Source organism: Myripristis murdjan, chromosome 13 (genome assembly GCF_902150065.1).
Source record: "Myripristis murdjan chromosome 13, fMyrMur1.1, whole genome shotgun sequence".
Classification (NCBI taxonomy): domain Eukaryota; kingdom Metazoa; phylum Chordata; class Actinopteri; order Holocentriformes; family Holocentridae; genus Myripristis; species Myripristis murdjan.
The window spans coordinates 5,514,531-5,540,217 of NC_043992.1; the positions used below are offsets into that span (position 1 = coordinate 5,514,531).

General features: G+C 42.3%; 1 protein-coding gene across 2 annotated transcripts in view; it reads left to right on the plus strand.

Annotated features, from left to right (window-relative positions):
- The first annotated feature begins 1,605 nt into the window (after positions 1 to 1,605).
- Positions 1,606 to 25,687, plus strand: part of rsf1a (remodeling and spacing factor 1a) — a 40,030-nt gene continuing 15,948 nt past the window's right edge. Inside the window, exons 1-14 of one of the 2 annotated variants that reach the window (XM_030066473.1) lie at positions 1,606 to 1,796; positions 3,886 to 3,977; positions 5,629 to 5,721; positions 5,899 to 6,104; positions 7,305 to 7,435; positions 8,004 to 8,168; positions 9,421 to 10,933; positions 17,593 to 17,797; positions 17,885 to 18,127; positions 20,499 to 20,603; positions 20,937 to 21,016; positions 21,114 to 21,162; positions 22,875 to 22,981; positions 23,397 to 23,464. In XM_030066473.1, coding sequence (XP_029922333.1) covers positions 1,643 to 1,796; positions 3,886 to 3,977; positions 5,629 to 5,721; positions 5,899 to 6,104; positions 7,305 to 7,435; positions 8,004 to 8,168; positions 9,421 to 10,933; positions 17,593 to 17,797; positions 17,885 to 18,127; positions 20,499 to 20,603; positions 20,937 to 21,016; positions 21,114 to 21,162; positions 22,875 to 22,981; positions 23,397 to 23,464 — 3,211 coding nt within the window. In that variant the 5' untranslated portion in view covers positions 1,606 to 1,642. The remainder of the gene's footprint in view (positions 1,797 to 3,885; positions 3,978 to 5,628; positions 5,722 to 5,898; positions 6,105 to 7,304; positions 7,436 to 8,003; positions 8,169 to 9,420; positions 10,934 to 17,592; positions 17,798 to 17,884; positions 18,128 to 20,498; positions 20,604 to 20,936; positions 21,017 to 21,113; positions 21,163 to 22,874; positions 22,982 to 23,396; positions 23,465 to 25,687) is intronic. The other variant, XM_030066474.1, reaches the window with a different exon arrangement.

The window sequence follows — 25,687 nt, forward strand, 5'->3', positions numbered from 1 at the left end:
AAACTTTGTAGCTGCTGACTGTAATAGAAATTTTAAAAAAGGAAAAAGAAACAAAAAACAAAAAAACCTCATGATGTTATTGTAGCGCGATGAATTGTGGGCACTTTCTCCCTCCCTGGTCCTCCCAACTTCTCTCCGCTGCGTCAAGTCCCGCAGAAGTAGCCTATATAGACATAAATAGACAGGAAGTATGGAGACTTTTGCCTTCAAAATAAAGGCCACGAATGTGTAACTTCAAATCAAAAAAGAGCTCATGTTCACTATTCGATGAGTGTGTATGTATGTACTAACAGAAAAACATTATTTCAACCAGATTTTGTCCATGGCTCCATCACATTATGATAACAACTACATGCCCTTACCAGAGTTATTATATTATTATTATTATTTTGTATTTTTCATTACTTTTTATTTTTATTTAGTTTTTGTTCTCATTTCAGTTTAGCTTCAGCTAGTTTCTAATGAGGGGTGTTTGTCAGAATAAGTATTCATAAGTATTCATGCTTGTTGTGCTCACACATTTTATGAAACTGACAAAGACAAAACATTTTCTGTAGCTTAGCCTATGCCGACTTTATTTTAGTCAGTTTTGCAAGAACACAATATTGTTTCAGTTAGTTTTCATTTTTTTGCCTAAAGTCTAGTTTGTATTTTTATTTCCCTAAACTAAAATGTGTTTTCACACATAAATTAGTTTTAGTATTTAGTTTAGTTTAGTGAACTATAATACCCTGGTCCTTAAAAACTTTTGTAGCTGTTCCACCGCTAGAGGAGACAGGCACCTGAAAAAGTGATGAAAGATGTAATTTTTTGACATTTCTCAACTTCAGAAAGTGCTCCATCTGTGCTTAGAAAGTAAGACACAGTGTCTTTTATAAGTTGCTTTCTATTTAACTTGTGTTTATTCTCAATTATATTTCAAGTTGGGAAAAAGCAGTGGCTAATTAAAAAATCTCTGCCTTGCTTTCTTCCTTTCTACTTTGCTTTTCTTTCTCCAGCTTCCTTGCCCTATCTTCATCATCTAAGGCAAAGACATTTTATATCACAAAAAAATGAAACAAAGGTATCATTTCATCAACTGTTTACTATTACTCATAACTGTTTGCTGTTACTGTCACTGCACACTTTTTTTTTTTTTTTTTTCACTATAGAACTATTGTCCATCTACTGCATCAATCGTCTACCTACTGCACCAACACCGCCTTGTTTAGTTATATAACAAGGTCACGTCTCCGGGGTTTTCTGTGTGTACTGTATTCATTTCTATTTTATTTTTATTTATTATTGTGTTTTTCTACTGTACAAGCTAATTTTTCAGGATTACAGGCTTTAAAAGTGCTTAAGGCCAATGTGTAGAGTACGAGCTGCTATTTTACTGTAGGCTACAAATATGCTGTGCATTTCTAATTTCTAATTTGGACTGAGTGTATTTACTGCATTACTGCACTGAGCTACTGGCTGCTTAAATTTCCTCTGGGATGATTAAAGTATCTGGCTATCTATTTATCTAAGACATTTACTGTATAAAAAATCAAACGGAAGTGTTTTGTCTCCATTTCGTCCAGCTTGACACTGGTACTTAGCTCTGCTCATTTCGTTCGCAGTCGCATCCCTCTGGCCCTGTTCTCTCAGCCTGGAAAACATGGCTGCTCCGGCGGCAGCGAGGAGCTCCAGTCCGGGGCTCTGCCCGAGCTTCGCAGTGGTCTGCTCCTTCCTGGAGCGCTACGGAGCGGCGCTCGACCTGCCCGAGATGACTTTCCCGCAGATGGAGCGCTATCTCCGGGACACATCGACAGGTGAGATTCAGTGGTGGTGGGAGGTGGTGAGGAGGAAGAAGTGGCGGAAAGCTGCGACACTTGAAACCGAAGGAGAAAGGGGCCTCCTCTCTGCCACCAGCATCATCACGAAGAGTATGTGTATATGTATATGTGGGTGGGTGGGTGGCCTGACAGGGCAAGAGGTACAGGAGTTACTCTGCCAGGCTCCTACTCTTCCTGCCGGGGGGGTGGAGTGGGGTTAGAGCTGAGTGGCAGGCTTGTCGATACTCTGGCGTGGCTAAATATCGATCTGTAAGCGGTAAAGTGAAAACTGTGGAGGCCATGATGCAGTACTGCCGACTGACTACACACACACACACACACACACACACACACACACACACGCACACACACATACACACACATACACACATACACACACATACACAGAGCCGGCTAACCAGTTAGCTCCAGATTGTTGTCAGGTGTAATTTTTCAATCGGCCCGGCCTTTACATTCAGGCTTGGCTTGACATTATATTTTTGTTTTCGCGTGTGTGTATTCTGCGGACATTGGGTCGCGTCGAGTGATTTTAAAAAACAGTAGACGTTTCTTTTTCTTTTTTTCTTTTCTTTTTTTTTTTTTTTTTTTTGGTTAAAGGTAGGGAGGGTGGCTGTCAACTCCGCGCAGGCGCAGCGAGGACGACGTTATCGTTTACTGTAAGTTAGCTTGGTTAGCTCGAATGAAGTGTGTGTGTATATGTGTGTGTATATGTGTATGTACATAGCGACGTTAAAGCCTACAGCTAATGTCACCATCATTATTTCCTAATGTTATGTCAGGTCTTGCCGTATGTCATTGATGTTTTTTGGGACTCGCACCCGTAAAAAAATAAATTGACTAACAGCTCAGCTTGCCAATACTGTGTTCTAGTTGGCTTCCTCAGAAACTTGTTCTGTAATATTAAAAATAATATTTCTTTGAGGTTTTAGTATGTTTATTGTTGACTCTGCGTATTCATCAATTTTTTATGACCTCACTATATTGTACACTTGAATATCAGTTAGAGAATTTCCCTCTTGTAATTATTTTCTTGTTAGACATCACTTTGTTCATGCAGTAACACAGACTTTTTTCATTGTTTTGATTATAGGGAACATATCATCAATACAGTCATCCTTAGGAATTCTCTTTATAGGCCAGCATCTATTTAATGGAAAGACATGGTGGAAACTGTTCCTAAAAACTATTCTTATTTTAAGTTGTCCACTTTTTCGCTTGGAACCCCCAGGCAAGAACCAGTTTGACATATTAAAAATCTCAATATTGAGTAGTGAGGCAGCATTGTGAAAACATTCACAAGTCAATTTACATCACATCATTGGGGTTTATATTAATCCTGTCAGTTCAGAAAACAGTGCATGACATATGTAGCATATAAAACAATATTCACAAGTGTTTTCTCTTTTATTGCTGGTTTTCATGGCATTTCAGTTCTCCCTGGTTGCAATTGCAAGTGCCAGCAATAAGACCCTCAGGATTACACAATAACATGGTTTTCACAAAATTGCTTTTGAATCGCCATTGGCTTTAGCTAGTACGAGCCCCTAAGACCGCATATAAAATACACGTTTAGGTGCATAAATATCAGTTTCTCATTTATACATCTAGCACTGGAGTGCTAGATGGTGCCATTTTTGCACCATTGCTTGAGGAAAAGTAAAATCGCAAAAGTACCAACAAGAATAACACCTATTTACGCTCCATTGTCATTAAACTTTCCCTTCTCATAAAAAAAAAAATCACATAAAGTACATTTATACCTCAAATGTGCATCATTACAATGGGATTATTACACGTCGACCCAAAACTAAATTTATCCTTGCCCATCACAGCTTTTTTTGTGACAGTCTGATGACACTAAATTTTCTCTTCTCCAGCTCTGCTCCACAGGAAGGTCAGAGTTCATGGTCAACTACAGAGTAGCACTTCTGAAGCTTGTAGTCTTGCTGAAGGGCACAACAGTACCATTGCTTGTTGACATGGGTTCAGGCTCCCCCCACCACCACTGTGCATACTAAGAAGAATTAACTTTAATGTGTTGAAAATCCTTCTGTGTGTTCTCCAGTTCCTAAGCCGCTGGTGGAGCTGCATGTGAAGCTGCTCAGAAAGCTGGGGAAGTCCGTCTCTGCTGACCGCTGGGAGAAATACCTGGCTAAGGTGAGGGGTGTGTGTGTGTGTGTGTGTGTGTGTGTGTGTAATGCAGTGCATTTGATGACTTTAAAGGGACACTCAAAATACAGAAAACAAGATATATTCCCACTTTTTGTGAGGTGGATAGATACAGATTGCCAGCTTCTTTGGTGGAAAATAGTCCCCAGTGAAACCCCTTCCCCCTGAGGACTGTGGTTTAGGGTAATTATCTGTGTATCGCGGTGCCAGGAGACAGGGAATATCTTGGCAGACTGGAAAACCTTGTTAAATCACACAGAAACTAGCTAGACTAGGGAATCTCCATCACTGAGGTGATCCGATTCACATCTTGATGCACTGCCAATGTATCAGCGTTGCCAATACATTAAAGATACATATAAAGCAACTACCAATGTGATACAATACAGTTCACCCCTATTGGGATGTAGTGCAATTTGACACGATTTGATTCAACCCAATGTGGTACAATACAATGCAATACCACAGTGTGGAGTTGTGTTGATTCTATTAATGTTCTACTATTTGTTTGCAAGAAGAAATCCTGACAGCTTTGTGAACTCCAGTGCCAGGAGACAGAGAGAAGGGGCCATTACAGTGGTGGTAACATTTTATAACGAGTTTCATTTGTAAATATTGTAAATGGCAATCTGTAAACAATACTTTAAAACTGCATTTTTTCAGTGAGATATGATAATACTCTGTCACATTAATAGAGCTGTGGGTTTGGTAATAGAATCTGATCGTGCAGGGGAAGTGGGTGAACATTTTGATTTTATCCTTTCCATGCTTGAAGCTACAGGTGGTCTTTCTCACGGCCAGAGTGACTGCATGATGTCTCTGGATGTGCACGGGGATGTTAGCAGTGCTACCTGTGTGTTTCACTACTGCAAAACAGTTAGGGAAAACGTGCCGAACAGCAAGGTTTCCCCCTGTCTTATAAAATGTGTGTTTTTTTGAATGTTTGGTAGTTCAGCATGCATTTCTTCATTCTCCATCAACATTTTTGTGGAGATGAAGAGGGAAGGCAGGAGAGAGGGGGAATGCTTGTGTTCTTTGAGTGAGGGGAGCAGGGGTCGTGTGACTTGATGTGATCCCTCACACCCATAGAGAGAGATACAGTATGTGGTAGGGGAGAGAAAACAAGAAGCAAACACACACAATGTGAAAGTAGCAATAATTAGTTGATGCCAAATATAAAACACATTCATGTCATATCTGGATCTAAAGAAACACAAAGTGCTGCATCAACATTTTTTTTCCACAATTCAGTTCCAGCTTTGTACCAATACAGGCCGCCTGAATCAATGTAGCCACAGCTTACATATTAAGCCCCAGTCCATCTTGCTGCATCCCTAATCTGGTAAATGAGAAATATATGCTCATATGTTTTTGCTTTTTTTTTTATGCCATCGGTCAACTGTTCCTTTAAATCACATCAAAACTGCACTGCACAGGGTCACGCTTTTGGCAGCCCTGTCCTGTATTTTTGAAAGATTGAAGGACTTCATTACTCAGAAGTCATGTAATGTGACAATGACATACTGTACACTCCTTTTTGATGAAGGAAGATGAGGGGAGACGGCTGTACATACACCAAGAGATGGAGAGTTTGCACAAGCTACCCTGTTTGCAGTAACTATCTAAATGTTTCTTGCAGGTTTGCCAGGATCTGAACAGCACCTGGGCATGGGAGCTGGAGCAGAAGGGCTACCAGGAGATGACCATGGAGTGCAAGTCCAGTATCCTCAAAGTACGACACCCCTGCCTTCCTGTCATTACCTTAATTTATTCTTTGATACATTGTGTGCGTATTGGTACTGGTAATATTAGAAAATTAGGAATATCCAAAAGCTGAAATACATTAACCCTCTCCTCTTCCTTCTCCTCCCCTTCTCTTCATCTCCCCCTCTTGTTTTGTACCCTGCAGTATCTCTGCGAGTGTCAATTTGATGACAACTTGAAGTTCAAGATGGCTATCAATGAGGAGGATCCAGAGAAGATGCGCCTGCAGCCAATTGGTCGGGACCGGCAGGGTTTGATGTACTGGCTTCAGCTGGACCAGGAGCAGAACATCAGGCTGTACACTGAGGAGCAGGACGACCTGGACGGATCCACCTGGAAGTGTATAGTCAGGTAATACCACTGTTGTAAAGGACAGACTTGATCCAAAATAACATAACATCCAACTTTATGGGTAACGTGATGTACCTTAATGTAAATCAGAAAAGAGCTTCAGAATATGTCTCCAAATCTTTTCTTTTGCACTGATGTTAATATTCTTTCAGGTTGTTATCACCCCTTTAGTTTTTTGTTGGTTTGAGCCATAGTGGGAAAAAAAAGTCTCGGTTGCATGTTTGTCAAGTTTCACACTAAGTAGCTTTTAGCTTGTTTACAGGACAGATTACAGGTTAGATTTTGGCAGCAGGGGCAGGGGAGTCAAAACAAATCCAATTTCAATCCCCGTGACTTTAGCTAAGCGTCATGGGCTTGTCTGTATTTTTCGCCATAACTGACCTTTGCTGGTGTTTCGTAACAGACGTAAACACAGGAAAACATAGCTCAATAATGCAGATTTATTGTGCTCTGATTTCCAAGCAGGAGGAACTTCTCGCCATCAGATGTCACCTCCTTTGTCTTTACAGCCAATTCCTTGCATTTTGAAGTAGTTTCATGTACTTGATTTGGATTGCATTATCACTGCTAATGAATTGCACCACAGGTCACCTTGAAAATTCAAGATTTAATACTTTATTGCCATGTTGACACAATTGGAAGGAATTTGTCTTAGTGCAGCTCTCAGAGGACAAACAAAATACAAAAAAGTGCAAAAAACATTAGTATCATTGCCATTACCATGAAAAGGAGATTGTCACAGTGCAGCTGTCTGGTGCCACCTGAGGTCAGATCAGTTCTAAGTTCATTGTTCTCACCCTCTGAATCAAAAAAGGAGTACAGGCATTGTTTTTTATTCATTATATCCAAGTCTGGACACAGTATGGATTCAAAAGTGTAGTTTAAACAAAGCCAGTCGAGTGGAAAAGCTCTTGGTTCTGTAGTTCTCATCTACACAAATGAACCCTTCCAGTGGAGTTAAATGCTCCAGATTTTAAAAATCAAATGGACAAAGTATCAGTACACCTTTGGCTTATTCTTTTCTTTCTGCTCTATGTGGAAATGAATAGTTTTGAGAGGCTGCAAATACATATCTCCTTTACTTTGTTCTTTTCTGTTCTGCTCTGACTCCGTTTTGAACATTACTTCAGCGTCCAGGCACATTTCATATTAATGATGTCAGTTGTGAAGCAAGCCACTGATCCAAACTGTTTTTTACAGAACTCGTAACGACCTGGCAGAGGCTCTGGAGCTGCTGAAGGCCCAGGTAGAACCAAACCAGGAACAGGACCAGAGGAGATCCAGGAGCACCAGCCCTGCCGAAAGAGAGAGCAGAGAAGACAAAGAAACAGGTAAGGTAGTCAGGAGATGATGAATGGATAGATATTGCTTTGTGTTATAGGTTTTATATGATGATCATTGTGTGGAGAGATGGAACATTAGTGGATGGATAGAGATATCAGAGAGATAAGGACCCCGTTACACAGGACGTGTTTTTAGCAGCAGAAGGCTACTTTATTTATTTTGAGTCAAGCGTTTCGCACACCGCTGTTGTATTTACTGGGTTCTTCACATTTTCAAAGAGTGCCTTGAGCACCCCATGTTGAAAAAAGTTAATCTCAGACCGCCCTATATCACTGTGAAGTTGACATCTGAGTCAGGACTTAGAAAAGTGGATTTATCTTAATCTAAACAGAAAACAGCAGAGCTCCAGGTAAAATAGTGCCTGGTAACTTTATATCATGTTTTTTTTATTGTTTATAGGTTTAAGGTTAGGGTTTGTAATTATATTTAGCTGATCATGTTGACTCTAGCCAATAGCAACTGCTATGTAGGCTTCAACAAAAAAGCTTTGCAGCTACAACAGAAAACGTTTAAGAACCTGTGCAGTCATGTATTCTCACCTTGATACTGACTTAGATTTTCAAGAGGGGATGACAGGACACCAGAAGAAGCCTGAATTAGTTGGTGAGAACTTGAAGGATAGGACCTGTCGCACCAAGCCTGATCCCTTCAGGAATACAGAGGAGCACACTAACAGCAAGATGGCGGCACTTGTAAAGGAAGAAGAACTTCTAAAGAAAGGTAACTGGATGAATGATATTTATGTCAGCCGCTGCCAGGTATCATGAAATTCATTTAGTTTCATGCGGAAGAATTTAAGGTATTTTAAGGTTTGAAGAATGAATAACAGTCTAAAGATTCTACATGAAAAATGTCATTGAAGTGGCTAAATCCTAATATCCTTAATTCATTAATTCATTCAAGATGCTACCTGCCTACCTAGCCAGAATTGGAAAAGAGAAATTATGACAACTTAAAACTGAATGTTTTTATAAATAAATTCTTTATTTAAATCTCAAAATGTCACTGTATCCCTATCTAATGGCACAATGTGCAGCCTGGCTGAGAGCACTTTATCTTTCTTGTTTTTTTTTTAAAAAAGAGCTCTAAGTCTCCCTTGTAGTCAAACAATTATGTGTGTGTGTGTGTGTGTGTGTGTGTGTGTATACATACATTCCGAAGGCGTGGCGGCTTTTATTTTGCCGTGGCGGTGCGCCACAATCAATTACATGTAGCGGAAACCCTGGAATTGCCTGGCAGGAAATAGGTGTGGCCCATTCAATGTGACAACTTCATGTGTTGCTCCTCAACCCAGAGCAAACCTTGCATCAAAATATTGTGGTGAAAGACTGGTCTCATGGGAAGTCACATGACTTTTTGTGGCATTCCATACCGACTGCCACGCCCCCTTTTTACTGAATGACCTGAAAAGCTAATCAGGTGTTCTGTGGCCCATGACATACCTGCTCTGCTAAATTTTTAAGACTGTGTGACTCTGTTCAGAAGTTATGAACCCTTTTGTGATATGCCCCGCCCACTGCCAGTCTTCCTTTAGGCCAAGGGGTGCTGAAAGTTTGGCAATTTTTCCCCGGCCCATGACCAACCTTCTCCCCAAATTTGGTGGAAATTTGAGTTTCTGTTTGAAAGTTATTCCACTGTGTGATGCATACCAATTTATTTTTCCAAACAATAGAAAAAATAGATAATTGCTTTCCTGCTCAGGAGGCTGGAAAGGATAAAAAGCCATCAGCCAGAATTTACTTTAATTTTAATGGCAGCTGATTAAAATTCCCAGCCTGATTGCAAACTACTGTGCTCACATTATTGTGACAATAATCAGTGTTAATATTTCTTACGTGTTAGTTGGTGTTAATAACCACAGCCCTCCATGCTTTCTGCTCCTGCCAGCCTGACCACTCCTTGTTTTTTGTCTGGCCCTTCCTTATTTTGTTGCACCTAAGAGTTTGACCCCTTGTTCTTCTCTGTTTCCCAGTGATAAAGCAGGAGGAGGCAGAGTCTATTAAGCAGGAAAACACAGAGGTTGAAGTCAAACCAGGTAAAACAGACAAGAAAGAGGAGAAGAAAGCAGAGATGGCATCACTGGTCATCGACAACCGTGTCAGCACGATCACCACCATTGTCAAATCAGAATCCAGGGACACTGACATCCCTAGCAATGCCGTGTCTGTTGTCAAAGCGCCGGCATCAGTCAAGACAAAACAGGAAGCAATCAAGGAGGACGAAGCAGAGAGGGCTGTTGTCAGGAGCAACCAGCAGGCCAAGATACCACTGAAGAAACGAGAGCTCAAGCTCGCTGAGGGTTTCCAGGGCAACCGACACCATGGCAACCACCTTAACAAAAACAGCAGTAGCATTATTGTTTGTAACCCCACGGTGATCCAGACAAAGGACAGTCAGGGCAAAGAGGGGAAACTGTCTAACTCATTAGTGCCACCTGTTGGCCTGGTTCCGGCACAGCAACAGCCTCAACGAGCGGATGCAGCATCCATGCCGGAGCTGACTAATGGGAGAATGCCTCTCAAGGATGGACAGAATGGGTTCATTGGGGTCATAGGTCAAGTTGGGGTGATTGGTCATGTTGGAGTGATTCGCAGCCCAGTGTTGGAGCGCCACAGAGCACCTGCCAACGAGCAGCAGGAACAAAATGGGCCAAGTTTGGACCAGCGGAGCATCACAGCTGGGGGGGAGGAAGAGAAGGAGGACAAGAGGTGGGAGGGAGGAGAGAAAGCTCCAGAGAGGGAGGTGAGTCGGCAGTCAGTGCTGGTAAGGAAGGCGCCCATCGAAGGGGAGACAGCAGCAGCAGAGGACCCTCCTGGTGTGCTTATGGAGGCTCAGACAAGAAAACTACCACTATCATCATTATCATCATCCCTCCAATCTGACAGACTCCCTAAAGCTGTAGAGAGAGAAGACCAGTCGGTGTTGGCCAGTGTTTCCTCTCTGTCCCAGTCCAAACAGGAGCTGAAGAAACAGACTGCAGAAGATGATGGTAAAAAAGCGAGAGAGGAGAGATCAGGAGAGGGGGCAAAATCTGGAATCAGCAGTCACGGAAAGAAAGATGAAGACTTGGCAGAGGAGGAGGAGAGCAGGACAGAGGGACCTGGGTGTCCTGGGACAGAGGCAGAGAGGGACAAGGATCAGACAAAGAAGAACAGCACTTCAGGTAAAACAGATGCAGAATCAGAGAGCATTGCTCCACCTCTCAAAAAAGGAGAACAGCAGGATCAAGGGGATCACCAAGGAGAGGGAGCCAGCGTCAGGTCGGACATCCAGCTTAGGCTGAAGGACACTGGGCGTGGATCACAGGACAAACAGGGTCCTCTGGAGGAAGCTTCCTCGGAGCTGCAGAAAGAAGGCATCAGGCTGAAGATCAAGATTCCTCCCCACCGGAGAAACAAGCTCAAGGGAAGAGAGGGGAAGGAGGAGGAGAAAGAGAAGGAGCAAGGGGAAGTAAGGTCACTGAGGAGATCTGCAAGGATTTGCAGGTATGTATTATATTAATGTGTGTGTCTTTATATCATAGAAATGATAAGAACAAGAAAGGGAAGCCACATTCATTTTTATTAGATTTACAGACTCAGATTTTGGAGACTATTATTATAAAATTCACCTTCACGCAGTGATACCTTTTTCCTCCTTGCAGGTAATTATGAGTAATATTGAAGTAAAAAAAATATGATAATATTCAGGCTTTCCTAAACTAAATCTCTTGATCTTTTTTATTTGAGTGTTAGAAGCTAAATGTACACCAGAAACACTGACATTGCAGCATTTTACAGCTTAAGTTTATAATGTTTGTCAATGGAGAAATGGCTCCTTTGGCACCATTGTTGTCACTTCTAGTAGGTTGTCTTCAAACCGAATGAGATTACCACTCCTCATTCTTCTTGATTTCTATGCGATGTTCACAGTTGTCATTGCTGTCCATCTTGCTGTGAAATTGGTGGTTTAGGTGTTGGGCTTTGCCCATCAGTCTCTACCATGTAGGCCTCTATCTGGCCTACATGGTAATTTGAAAAACATGGCCCAATGACCTACTGTATTTAAAAGTCAAAACCTTTAACTCATGTGAAAGCTGTGACACCACTGATATTTAGATGAAACTTCAAGGAATGATGCAATTTTGGCGATGTGCTCTTGTAGGCTATTTAAAAAATTACACTTATGCATCTTGTTACTGATTGGCCCAAGGCCTGCCTGCATCATCTATTCAAAGCAGCAACACAAAATTCTGCCTTTAACACACCATTGTATTTGTAGCACATAGCATTTATTGCTTTAATTCAGAGCCTCTTATGCTGTATAAATGGTTAATAAGAGTGATGCTAATGGAAATGGGCTGTATGTAGCATTACAGCTGGTAATACTACATGTGGGATTTGGTGTGGCTGTCTAGTACTGGAAATGAGCAAAAATGATGCCAAAACATTGAGTGGAGGAACAGCTCAGGAGGCAGAAGTCCATACAAAAAAATGGTTTTATTTACCAAAACAACAAACAAACCAAAAGTCCCAGAAAGGTTAACGGAGCAAAGAAACTGAAAAACAAACAAAAAAAACCAATACTGCCTCATAGCAAGCAGCCATCAAAGCAATACAGCCTCACCGCAAGTTGCCACCAAAAGGACAATCCACTTCCTCACTGCCAGTCTGGCTTTTTATACCTCTCCTGGCCCCTCCCTATTTGGACCACTCCATTAGACAGGGGACAAGCAGCCAAGAGAGGGAAACACAATATAGTTCACATTTCACTACTGGGGAAAAAAAGAAAAAAAAAACATTAATGTACATCAGTGTTCAAAAATACTGCATTTACAAACATACAAACCTAATTCAGACAAATCTCTCATCTCTTCTGATTGACTAAATGAGCAGCAAAAGGTTATAGAGGGAACCTTTTCACATTTCCCCCTCCCCTGGAAGCTCGCCATCAGGATGGCGAGACAGGAAGTCTGACACAACATTGGCATCTCTAGCAGCCATCTGGAGTTGTTTGAGTCTCTCATTTTATTGAGCCACTGCAGGGCCCAGTGGTCAGTTTCTAGTTTGAAGTCTCTGCCCAGCAGATAGTATTTGAAGGTCTCCAAGGCCCACTTTATAGCCAGACACTCCAGTTCAATGGCTGAGTACCTGGTCTCTCGTGGCCATAGTTTCCGACTGACATAAGCCACTGGCTTTCGGTCATTTCCTTCACCCTGAAGCAGGACAGCCCCCAGACCCACACCAAAGGCATCTGTTTGGACAACAAAAGGTTGTTTGAAGTCTGGGCTCTGTAATACTGGTTCAGTGCAGAGTGCCCCATTCAGGTCAAGGAATGCTTGTTCATGCTTTTCCTCCCATGGCAGTTGATTAGGGTTGGATTTCCATGTTGGGTCTGTTAAAGGGACTGCTTGGGTGGCGAAGTGGGGAACAAATTGCCGGTACCACCCAGCTAAGCCAAGGAAGGACCTGAGCTCCTTCTTCATGCCTGGACGATGACAGTCCTTCACTGCCTGCACCTTGTCTTGTTGGGGCCGGATCACTCCACAGCCCAGCAAATAGCCCAGATACTTCGCTTCCAGTTGGGCCAGAGAACACTTTTTGGGCTGAACCATCAGTCCTGCCTTCTGAAGCCGCTGTAGAATGACGCAGATGGTCCTCCCAGGTGAGACTGAAAATGACAATGTCATCCAGTTAGGCAGCTGAAAAGGCTCCTGTTCCCTCCAAGACCTTGTCCATAAGCCACTGGAAAGTTGCTGGAGCACCCTGTAGACCGAATGGCATGACAGTAAACTGGAAAAGACCCTGGGGATTTCTAAAGGCAGTGTACTGTTGGGCTTCTGGAGCAAGAGGCACCTGCCAATACCCTTTGCATAAGTCCAAAGTGCTAATGTATTGAGCCTGGCCAACACGCTCAAGGCAGTCATCTAGTCTGGGAGTTGGGTAAGCATCAAACTTTGCCTGGGAGTTAAGTTTACAAAAGTCAATACAAAATCTAATGGTGCCATCTTTCTTAAGCACTAGCACTACAGGACTACTCCACTCACTGTGTGACCTTTCGATGATCACCAGTGACATCATTACCTCCAGTTCTTCCTTTAGGGCAGGGAGCAGCCGCTGTGGGACCCGGTACATCTTCTGGCGGACAGGTGTAGGATTGTCCAGGATGATGCTGTATTCCACCAGGGTGGTGTAACCCGGTTTGTCTTGGAACAAATCTGGAGGAACAGTGGCCAACAGCTCCCTCTGCATCTCTGGGGATAGGTGTGAGAGGTCCAGGTGAATTTGAGTTTCACCTTTGTCTCTGGGAAAAAACTGATCAGTTTAATCCTGCTCCATCTTTATAGCCTGGACCAAGAGCTGCTGGCTGGCATGAACAGGCTGGGGTTGCCATTCTTTGAGGAGGTTGACATGATATGTCTGCTTCTTCTTGTGATGGTGAGGCATGTCAAGGTCATATGTAGCTGGACCCATCTTCCTGAGAATTATAAATGGTCCCTGCCACTTGGCTAGCAGCTTGTTCTCCGTGGTGGATAGCAGCAGCAGGACCTCCTGCCCTGGTTGAAAAACTCTGGCCTTGGCTTTCTTATCAAACCAGTCCTTTTGTCTCTGTTGGGCTTCCTCCATGTTGGCATGCACTAGTGTTGTCATCTGCTCCATCTTCTCTCTCATTTGTAGGACATACTGGAGGACAGGGACTGGCTGTGCGCTGCTAGGTGGCTCCCAGGTGTCTCTGAGCACATCAAGGGGTCGTCTCACTTGCCTCCCATACAAGAGTTCAAAGGGCGAGTATCCTGTTGAAGCTTGAGGGACCTCCCTGTAAGAGAAAAGCAGACACGGCAGCTAACAGTCCCAGTCTTTTCCATCTTCAGCCACAAACTTCCTTAGCACCGCCTTCAGGTTTTGGTTATACCTTTCCACTAACCCATCAGTCTGGGGATGGTAAGGAATGATCCTAATACTCTTAATCCCTAACAGACTATACACCTGGTGTAGGGTCTGGGATAGAAAAGCAGTTCCGTGGTCTGTCACTATTTCTTGGGGGATGGCCACCTGGGAAAAAAGCTGCATGAGAGCAGGGGCTATGGCCCTAGCAGTAATACATCTCAGAGGAAAAGCTTCTGGGTAACGAGGAGCGTAGTCACATATTACCAGTATGTACCTGTAACTTGACTTAGACTGCTCTAGAGGCCCTACAATATCCATGCTAATCCTGGAAAATGGAACATAAGTTATTGGCATGGGCTGCAAAGGGAACTGCTTGCCTTTCCTGTGACTGGTCAGCTGACACTCAGGACAGGTTTTACAAAACTTTTGAATATCCACATACAAGCCTGGCCAAAAGAATTTACTGGCAATACGGTCTAAAGTCTTAACACTGCCCAGGTGACCTGCCCAAGGTATACTGTGGCCCAGTGTCAAAACTTTCTCTCTCAAGCTTTGTGGTACTACCAGCTGCTCAGCGGCTCCCCCTTCTGGCTGATGGTATAACAATCCCTTCCTCAACAGATAACTCTCTCCGGCCAAGGAGGGGGCTACACCTGTGCTCACTCCATCTATCTCAGTTATCTTGTCAAAGGCAGTCTGTAGAGTGATGTCCTCCCTCTGTAGCTGGCTGAGGTCCCTAGGAACTTCCCACCAACTCCACCAAGTGTCTCCTGCTGACTGCTCAGGTTCTGAGGCCTGTGACTGCTGCTGCTTTACGGTCCCCATCAACTTCTCCCTCTTTCTCTGCCGCTTACTCTTCTTAACCTTACCATTACTTTCCCTTGGGAGCTCTGCCCGGCTAAAGGGAAGCTGTTCCAGCCAGTATGAGTGAGTATTGGGTTCTGGAGACTGGCTGGCAACCGCTCTGGTTTTTGCTGGGGTTACCACCATGTTAACTGGCTTTTTCTCCTCCAGTAGCTTGGGTAGCTTAGGTATATCTTGGCCTAGCAGTACTGGGGGACTCAAACCTGGCACTACACCAACCTCCAAAAGGTAAGACTGACCTTGCACTTCAAGATACACATGCACTGTAGGATAAGGACGTTTATCACCATGCACACACCAAACATCTACCTCCCCATCACCAATCTGCTGCTGCTGAACTAGGTAGGGCATGACCATAGTCTGCGTGCTGGCTGAGTCTAATAGTCCAGTGGCTGGTGTGCCATTAACTGAGACTGTGGCAGTTTGCATTTTACCCCTAACTTCTTGAACACTTACTTGCGGTGCAGTGGGCCTGGGAACACAACACATTGCATGGGCACCTATAACTTTTAGGGCTGGACATTTGGGCTTTATGTGACTTTATGTGACCTTCCTTTCCACAAAAATAACAGGTTCAGTTTATTTTTCCTGCTGTACTCTCAGGGAATCTTATATCTGGCCCTCTGCATTCCTCCCTAAGATTGAGACCATCCCACCAAACCCCGCATACTTACCCTTGGGTGTGGTTGGTTGCTGATTGTTGTCATGCCGGAAGACTTTTGGTCCCCTCCATGCCGACATGAACGCCTCTACCAGCTCCGCAGCTCTTTGGCCAGTCTGAGGATTGTGTTCTTTCACCCACACTCAGGGCAACAGAGTGCAGAGAAACTGCTCCAGGATCAGGACCTCCCCGACCTCTTCCACTGTCTTTTGTGCTGGCTTCACCCATTTCTTGTAGAGGTCTTTAAGTCGATGGTAAAGCTCCCAAGGAGTCTCCCCTGGGCGGATGTCTGGTTCCTGGATTCTCTGACGATACATTTCTCCATTTATCTCATATTTTGCAACAATGGCATCTCTGACGTTATTATAGTCCATTGACTCATTCACATCCATAGCAACATAGGTACTTCTGGCCTTACCAGTCAGATGGGGGAACAGTTGCACAGCCCACTCTGCCCGGGGCCACCTGTAGGCTGTGGCTAGCCGCTCAGATGTGGTCAGATATTGTTCAATATCATCCCCCTCTTCCAATTTTGGGATGATGGCTCTGCTCCAGGTTGCTGACCCCATTTGGAGGTGAGGATTGACATCTGGTGTTGTAGGTCCACTAATATAACAGGTGGAACCTCTGATGATACACCCCTTTGTTCTGGGCCATCAGGCTCCTGACTCATTTTGACTGCTGACCGCCTGTGTGCCTCCATCTCGTCCCGCACCTGGTTCAGCTGGACCTGGACACTGCTCCTGATTGCAGGCCTCTCTCTCCTCGATCTGCATCTGTCTCTGCAGCAAGGCATACAGCTGATCAAAGCCTCCTTTGTCCTGTCCCCTGGGATCACCATTGTCTTCTCCCATGGCCAGGTCCTCCATGCCCTTTTCCAGGGTCTCTCTGCATAGCCCTCTGCGCGCTCCTGGTGGTATAGTGCCCTGGTTTCTTCTTGTCCTCCAGTCTCTCAGTGATAAAAAACAAATCCCACCACTGCCACCAATTGTAGCATTACGGCTGGTAATACTATATGTGGGATTTTGGTGTGGCTGTCTAGTACTGGAAATTAGCAAAAATGATACCAAAACGTTGAGTGGAGGAACAGCTCAGAGGCAGAAGTCCATACAAAAAAATGGTTTTATTTACCAAAACAACAAACAAACCAAAAGTCCCAGAAAAGTTAACAGAGCAAACAAACTGAAAAAAAAAACAAAAAACATCTGCAACAATACTGCCTCATAGCAAGCAGCCATCAAAACAGGTATAAAAAGTCTGGCTTTTTATACCTCTCCTGGCCGCTCCCTATTTGGACCATTCCATTAGACAGGGGACAAGCAGCCAAGAGAGGGAAACACAATATAGTTCATATTTCACTACTGGGGAAAAAAGAAAAAAAAAAAAAACATTAATGTACATCAGTGTTCAAAAATACTGCATTTACAAACATACAAACCTAATTCAGACAAATCTCTCATCTCTTCTGATTGACTAAAAGAGCACATATCAGTGGCCCCACCCAGTACCCTATTTGGCACAGGTGGCCTGACATGGGAAAAGGATATACAGGGAACCTTTTCGCACCGTGGATGTTGTGAACTAAACATGACCACAACATGAATACATGAACATGACCACACTCATGTTCATGTATTCATGTTGCTGCAATGTAAGCATTTTTCACAGCTTGTACAAGGTTAAGTGTGAGCATCAAGTTTCATTCACCACCATTAACCCCTGTTCACTCCCGTCCACACCTCCTCTCTTGAAGATCCTCTGCTTTGCCGATCTGCAGGCCGAGCTCAAAGGTGGCTGAGAGCCAGCGCAAGAAAGCAGAGAGGAAGCAGGCGCTGCCTTCTAGAGTGAAGGAGGAGGAGGAAGAGGAGGAGGAGGAGGAAGAGGACGAAGAACAGCAGAGGTCACCACCAAAGAAAGACAGAAAAGCAGAGTCTGTTGGGCAAACAAGAAAACGAAGGGTAACAGATTTCTTGAATTTCTGTGTTTTTCTCTGTACATCATATTGATAACTGCACACTGAAATCATATTTTTTTTGCATCCTCAGGGTAAACGGAGGCATCGGCGTGCCAGGTGGTCCAACCCTCGGTCTAAGAGGCGTAAACTGAAAGAGGGAGTGCAGGAGGAGGAGAGGGGCAGGGGGCAAAGGGACGAGGAGGAGGACAAACGGAGGGAGCGAGGGGAGGAAGAGATGGAAGGAGGGAGCGACTCTGAGGAGTCCAGTCAGTCCGAGGAGGTTCCCAACGAAGACGCCTGCACACACTGTGGCCTGCCCAACCACCCTGAACTGGTGAGAGCGGACTGTTTGAGTGATGGTAGCTCATACTAGTATCTTAAATTTGTTTACTGTAGTCATTTGAAAACCTTGTTACTAGGGCTGGGTTAAAAAATCAATTTAATCGATTTTAATCAATTCCCTTTTAAATAGTTCGATATCGATTCATAAAATCCAAAAATCGTTCTTTTAATTGAACTATTTTTTTCTTCTTTGGACGTATGGTGCAGAGAAGAAGCCTGTGGTATCAACCCAGCTAGTCTCGCGTGACCAGCATTTAGCGCTGCATTTCATGGCACGAGATCTCATGGGATGTTGTTACTGCCAGTAGTCAAACAACATGGCTGGAGCAAGTACACCACTGAAGGCACCGCCAGCGAGTTTGAAAGCTGATGTTTGGATGTATTTCAGATTTAACAAGCACGAGGAAAACGACGACTTGGACAAAAAACAAGCGATATTAAGCATTATTACATGAGAGGGTGTGCTTGACTGTCAAGATTGTCACAATAGTAATGCGTCATCATTGAAGTATTCTCTCCGTTTCAGCGGAAATACATGAGATCTAACGTTAACTAGTCCTTGTCAGCCAGCCAACTTGGGCTTATCATGTTTTCTGTACGTCGTGATTCCCCAAAACTGAATAAATACCACACATAGCAACACAAAACTGCTTTGCTAGCTCAATCATGTTGTAGCTAGAATATCCACTGGAAAAATTTTTTTTTTCATGGACTGATAGTTATACTTCTGCCGACTTCTCAGTCATTTTTAATCTAACAGGTGCCGTGACAACGACTCAGCAGCACAGCTGATCTTTATCTACAACCAACTTATATCAACAGTTATATTTAAATGCAGGCTCCTGCTTTCCAGTGTCGGCAACATATATCTTTAAATAAACTCACGGGCAGATGTTTTATTTCAGCTGGGGGTGTGTCACTCCAATTTAACGTCAGCTCCGATTAATGTGGCTAAGCAGCAAAAGTAACAAAAGTAAGCAGTAACATTAAGGCTGAACAGTTACATCATTTCAACCCCACCTTTCGGGGGCTTTTGCTAATCACCTTTTCAGGCAATTATCAATTTACCTCTGAAATAAAGAGGACAGTTTTCACAGATGTGTTGATTTATTAAATGTTCATTTCAGTATACAGATGCAAACAAATTGACAAATTAATTAAATCAATGGCCTAGGCAGCTCATAAAGAATAAACAAATGAATAACGATTAATAGGCTGATTAATAACTGATAACATTAACACATTAATAACAAGAACAAAGTTATAGCCAACAAAACGGTCCATTGTGCAGGCGAACAAAGTTGACAGTGGCTTTTGATGCAGGTTTCGGTGAAACATCGGAGTAATATTTTCAGTGATGAAAATATTATTTTAATTTGAGCACGGCTAGCCGTGCTGTCATGCTCATTTGAGCACATTCTAAACGTCTGATTGACCTATCAGGTTGATCAGTCGGATCTATGTGTTGTATAATGCAAGATATGCAGCAGCAAGGTAAAATACTGTGGAAATACGACGAATCTCCGCAACCTTTTAACAAGACATCACCCAGAAACACAGTCGGCATGGCTCAAACAAGCCAACCTGGAGCAGGTATTGGCGTGTAAGTTACCAGCAAACTCTAAACGTGCACACAAAATAACTGAGGCTGTTGCTATTTTTATATGGAAGTACATACGACCATACAGCGTCGTTGAAAACGATGGTTTCCGAAGCCTCATTAAAACTCTGGAGCCATGCATTATTTCTCGAATCGAATCGAATCGAATCGGGACCTTGTAATATCGAATTGAATCGATCTGGAAAATCTGAATCAATACCCAGCCCTACATGTTACTCTAGATTGCTGAGTTTCATGGTTTCACTTGAACTTAAGGGTTAAATTTTCCGCTGTGTTGAAAAGTTTCTCCAATCTCTTTGGCTTAAGAGAGACAGCAGACAACAACTGGCAGAAGGAACCTTTTAATTCCTTGAAAAGTTACCCTGGTAATTAGGGATGCATGATAATATCAGCACATCATTGGTATCTGCCAATGTCAGCTTTAAAACGAAATACCAGTATTAGACTGAAATGAAAATTCCTGCCAATATGTGAAATAGGTCAGATTTGCCCTGATTGTGGCTGTTGTCAAGATGATCTCTGGGAGAGTATCATCCAAGCCTGTTTAACTAGGATGAATCTTACAGTTCTGTTGGAAAGAAGCTGTTGCATAAAATAAATATTGGATGTTATACATACATATTAGACATCGGCAAAAAATCCAGTATCTTGGTTCTCTTCTGGTAATACTTTATCCAGGTTATCTGGGTAGAAAACCAGCTAATGTGTGTGTGTGTGTGTGTGTGTGCGGGTGTCTCCACAGATCCTGCTTTGTGACTCTTGTGACAGTGGTTACCACACTGCCTGCTTGCGGCCGCCTCTCATGCTGATTCCAGATGGAGAGTGGTTCTGCCCGCCCTGCCAACATGTATGTTAGCTGTGTGTGTGTGACAAAATGAGACAGCTCTAATTCAAAATGTAGTAAACATGCTTTTACATTCAGCAAATCTATACATATATTTCAATGTAACGGATGTACCAGACATTGACTAATCAGCATATGACTGTTACTGGTGATTACATCCTCATAAACATAACTATTTCATAAGGAAGCATATTACAAAATCACTGATCATTTCAGTCATAGTTCAGTCAGAATTTTACTTACATGTGAGCAATCAGGTTGAAATACAAAAGAGTCACAAGTCGTAAAATGACAAGATACATGGTTGTTTGATTGTCCTCCATCGTGCTGCTGTAGAAGCTGCTGTGTGAGAGACTGGAGGAGCAGTTGCAGAATCTGGACAGTGCTCTAAAGAAGAAGGAAAGGGCTGAGAGGAGGTAAGCATACACACACAGATTGACTTTGTAACTATTTATTATCCCAAATCTAAATTCATGTGTATTTTGTACCTCCTCTCTCTCCCTGTCCATCCAGGAGAGAGCGTCTGGTCTATGTGGGAATCAGTGTAGAGAACATCATTCCTGTGAGTACATTCACTCATGCATTCAAAACTTTAATTGTTTATTTGTTTACTTGTTTCCTTAGTTGCTACCTGGGTAGTAACTATTCTTCCTGAGGTCCACACAATAAAAAAAAAAAAAAAAAAAAAAAAAACCCACAAGACCAATTCACCACATACAACACAATACAATACAACCCACATAGCCCAAACCAAAACCCATACACCCCAACTCAGCCTCCCAGCACCCTGTAGATCACTGCATACCCACCCAGAACAAGACACATCACAACAAAATGGGTAGTCTTCTCTTCTTTGCTATATTTTCCTTTTTAGATGCTTATATGGCAGCTGTGTAGTATTCAAAGTTGGGTTGTACACTATGTCATCCATTTAGTAAAACAAAATAGAAAGAGTTGTAGTAAACACTCATGTAGGTGGAGAAAACTTTGACAAGGAGGATATAGATTTAGAGCAGGAGCAGCAACCATCATGCTTTTTCCAGTCCCTGGCTTTGAAACAGCATTTAGACCATGAAGCAGTAGTACTGCATTCCAGAGATGTTGGCAAGCTGGAAATTTTAAATTCCTACTGGAGAAAATGCAGCTGAATGGTCCTAAAAGGCAGAATTCAAAGTGGAAATTCAGACAAATATATCAGCTATATCAAGTTTCTAAGATGCAGTTACCTGTAATGTCAGCATTGGGACATGCACTGTAAACACTACACTCCATTACTGTTAGCCTATATAATACTTAAATACCCCTTTTCCACCAAAGCGGTTCCAGGGCTGGTTTGGGGCCAGCGCCTGACTTAGCACCAGTTCTTTTGTTTTCCATGACCCAAGCATGGGCCAAACTAGTTCCAAATCGGTTCCAAGCAAGCACCAACTTCAAGCAGGGGCTAAACAGGAGCCAGAGAAAGAACTGATTACGCGACCCCCCACGCCATTGGTGGGCGGGGTTACAGACCCAAACGGGAACAGCGAACGCTATAATCGTATAGCTAAACATAGTCACCATTCGTTCCGACCATGAATCTGACGGGTAGCCAGCGATAAATGCGTTTTTTGCCTCTGGATTTCATTGTAGGCTTGTAAACACACAAGCAGTACTTGCGTTTGTCATCCATGTGTGTTATTGTGATTCCAAGCGAGCGTCTCGCACACCCACGTCATCAGGTTTTCCGCTGACGTAATGACGTGGCTCTGACTTGACTCCGGTTGGCTCTTGGCCGGTGGAAAAGCAAACCGGTTCTTTGTTGGAACCAGTTAAGCACTGGCTCTAGCACCAGCAGCGAACTAGCACCAGGTGCTTTTTGGTGGAAAAGGGGCAAAAATGTACTCATATTAGATTCTCACCTTAAATTTAAATTTAACCCTAAATTTACCAGCTGCGCTCCCACTTTCTAAAAAACAGTCACTGAAGTGAGAATCATTACCTAATGTCTGGAAATTTCTGACTTCTGACTTTAAATGGGCTACGCCGTTAAACGCTCTTTTGTGAAACCCATACAAATGAAATTCTTTGAAACAGCTCTCAGCCTGAGTGGAAATGGAAACTCATATTTATACGTATTATTATTAATGGCAAAAGCAGTAGTATTGGTACACTAACTGATAAAGTGATGATATAAATCCTAGACCACATGGCTATGCCCACTGACTCAGTGAAAAGGAAATGTTGGTTTTCATTGTACTGCACAACCCTGAAAAGCACCTGTCATATTTGTTCAAGGAGGGAGATGAAGAGGAAGAGGAGAAATCAGTGAAGAAGAAAGATTCCAAAAAGAGTAAAAACCTTGGGAGGAGGTCGACCAGAACCAGGAAGTGCATCAGCTACAGGTGAGTGAGGTGTGGCAGTGGTAGTTTTAAAGTTAAAGGGCGAGGCTTCTGACTGGAGGGTATTTCTGTCTGTATTTCAAATTCAGTTTTGACTGATGTACCACCTTAAATGCCGGCATGGCTCTTATTTAAATGCTTGGGTATAAAAAAGAGGGGAAAAAAAAGCGTGAATTGCAGTTGTGTCCAAAAAAGATGTGGCGATTTGCGATCGTTTGACAATCGTTTTGTAAAATTCTTAAGTAGCTGGCAAAAAATGTAGCAAATTGTTCAAATCACAAGACTTTGTAATATATTTACAAGGAAATCTAGTCTTCACAAATTCTTAAAACAGGAACACGACAAACTAACAGTAACAGTAAAATTAATAGCAGTGTGTGTGTGTGTGTGTGTGTGTGTGTGTGTGTGTGTGTTACAGGTTTGATGACTTTGATGACGCCATTGATGAGGCCATAGAGGAGGATATCAGAGAGGTTTGTGGAGGAGGTGAGAAGACATGTCTGGGAAATAAATGTGTGTGTGTTATGTTGTTCACCAAACATTGATACACTGCAATATCAGAGAGCTTCCATTCAGTTTTTAGATATATTAAGGAATTTTATGAAAAAAGATCAGTTGTTGACACAATATGGTGCAACCATAGAAACTGAGTTCGGCAGAATGGGCATAGTTAGGGAATTCTAGCATTGTGAGCCTACCTGCAGCCATCCTTGAGCAACTGATTGATTAACTTTGACAGAAAAAGGATGACTGGTTGCTCTATATTATCAAACAAAGATTGAGAAAGTGTTGGGAGTTCCTGGAAACATACATAAGAGAGCAATCCAGGCACTTCAAATATAACAATATAATGTAATATATAATAACTAGACAAAAATGTCAGAGGAAATTTTGAATGTGCCTGCTGTTACGTATAGTGGTTTGTGTAGTTGCCATGGTCTTGCTCAGAAACAAAACCAACAACCTGTGGTGAAGATGGGATTTGAACTGGGGATCCTTCAGTTACAAACACACAGCACTACCCACTGAGCCGCACTTACTCCACTGTCTGTGATAGCAGTAAATTCCAATTTGGTATGTATTTGAGGTTGCTATGATGGATTGAGCATAAGATGCTGAAAAAGTAGATTACATTATCTGTATGTTAGTTTCAAGAAAATGTGTGAAGGCACACAGACAAAAAGTACCTGTTTAACAGACAGTGTGAGGGCATGGCAAAAACTAGCAAAAACGCTTAAAAAATGGTGCCGCTGGCTTTTGATTGACCCATTGGAGCAAGCTGCTAGTCTTCTTTCAATATACTGTTCTAACCTAACCTGTGTTTTCTACCAAAGTACAACAGATATCAAGATGACATTTTACACACAGAAAACTTGCCACTGGTGCTGACCTGTGTAAACTTGAAATAGAAAGATATGAATAATTTCATAGTTAAGAAAATTCTCTCAGACCTCAATCTTTTCTATAGAGATGTAATGTTTGGTTTCCATGTTTAGATTAATTTAATTTTACTTTTTTTGTAAGTTTCATATCCATAAATTTGCAGGCAATAAGCCACAATTCCTTGTATTAAGAAAGGAAGTGGAGCATTATTTGTTGACTCTTTGTTGACTATAAATGTGTACAATGTTTCTTTGAGTTAACTGTGATAGTCTTTTTTGTAACTTTTTTTGTTGTTGTTGCATATATCACAAATTTCATAGTTAATACGAAAATTGGTGAGGAGAAGTGGTGTGTCAATTTTCAAATTGATCTGACTTTCCGTTTTTTCACAGTAACACATTCAACTAGCAGAAATTGCAACCTCACCATTCCCTCATAATTTACCCGAAAAACTCCATTTCAAGTTTTAAACAGGTCAGCACAAAATAAATCACACATAAATCCATAGCACATATTTACTGCGGTGACTGACTTTTTGTTTTGTCATGAAGAAATAGTCAAAAAATAATGCTCCATTGCCTTCATTAATACAAGGAATTGTGGCTTCTTGCCAGCAAATTTACATTCATGGGTATGAAACTTTGTAAAAAGTAAAATTAAATTAATAAAAGAGGCATTCATATCGTCCATGTTATCATAAACATGGCCACCGAATATGACCTATATAGAAAAGAGTGAAGTCTGAGAAAATTTCATTAACTATGAAATTATTAATTAAACAGGACAGCACCAGTGACATTTTTTGGTGTGTAAAATATCATCTTGATATTTGCTATACTTGAGAAGAAAACACAGTTTCAGTTTGAAGACTGATGACGATGCAGTTAAAAAAGAGAAGCACTAGAAGGCAGCACCATACTGTGTTACATAAATGTGTGTCTCTGTATGTCTGTGACGTCTTCCTTCATTAATACAAGGAATTGTGGCTTTTGCCTGCAAATTCACATTTATGGATATGAAACTTAGCAAAAAGTAAAATTAAATAAATATAAACATGGCAACATCTCTATAGAAAAGAGTAAAGTATGAGAAAATTTTCTTAACTATGGAATTATTAATATCTTTTCATTTGAAGTTTAAACTGGTCAGCACTAGTGGAATTTTTTTTGTGTAAAATGTCATCTTGATATCTGTTGAACCTTGGGAGAAAACACAGGTTAACTTTGAAGAATGTTTCAGCAGATGATATGATGCAGTTAAAAAGGAGAACCACTAGATGGCAGCACCATTCTGTGTTACACTGAGTTACATTAAATTTCAGAAGTG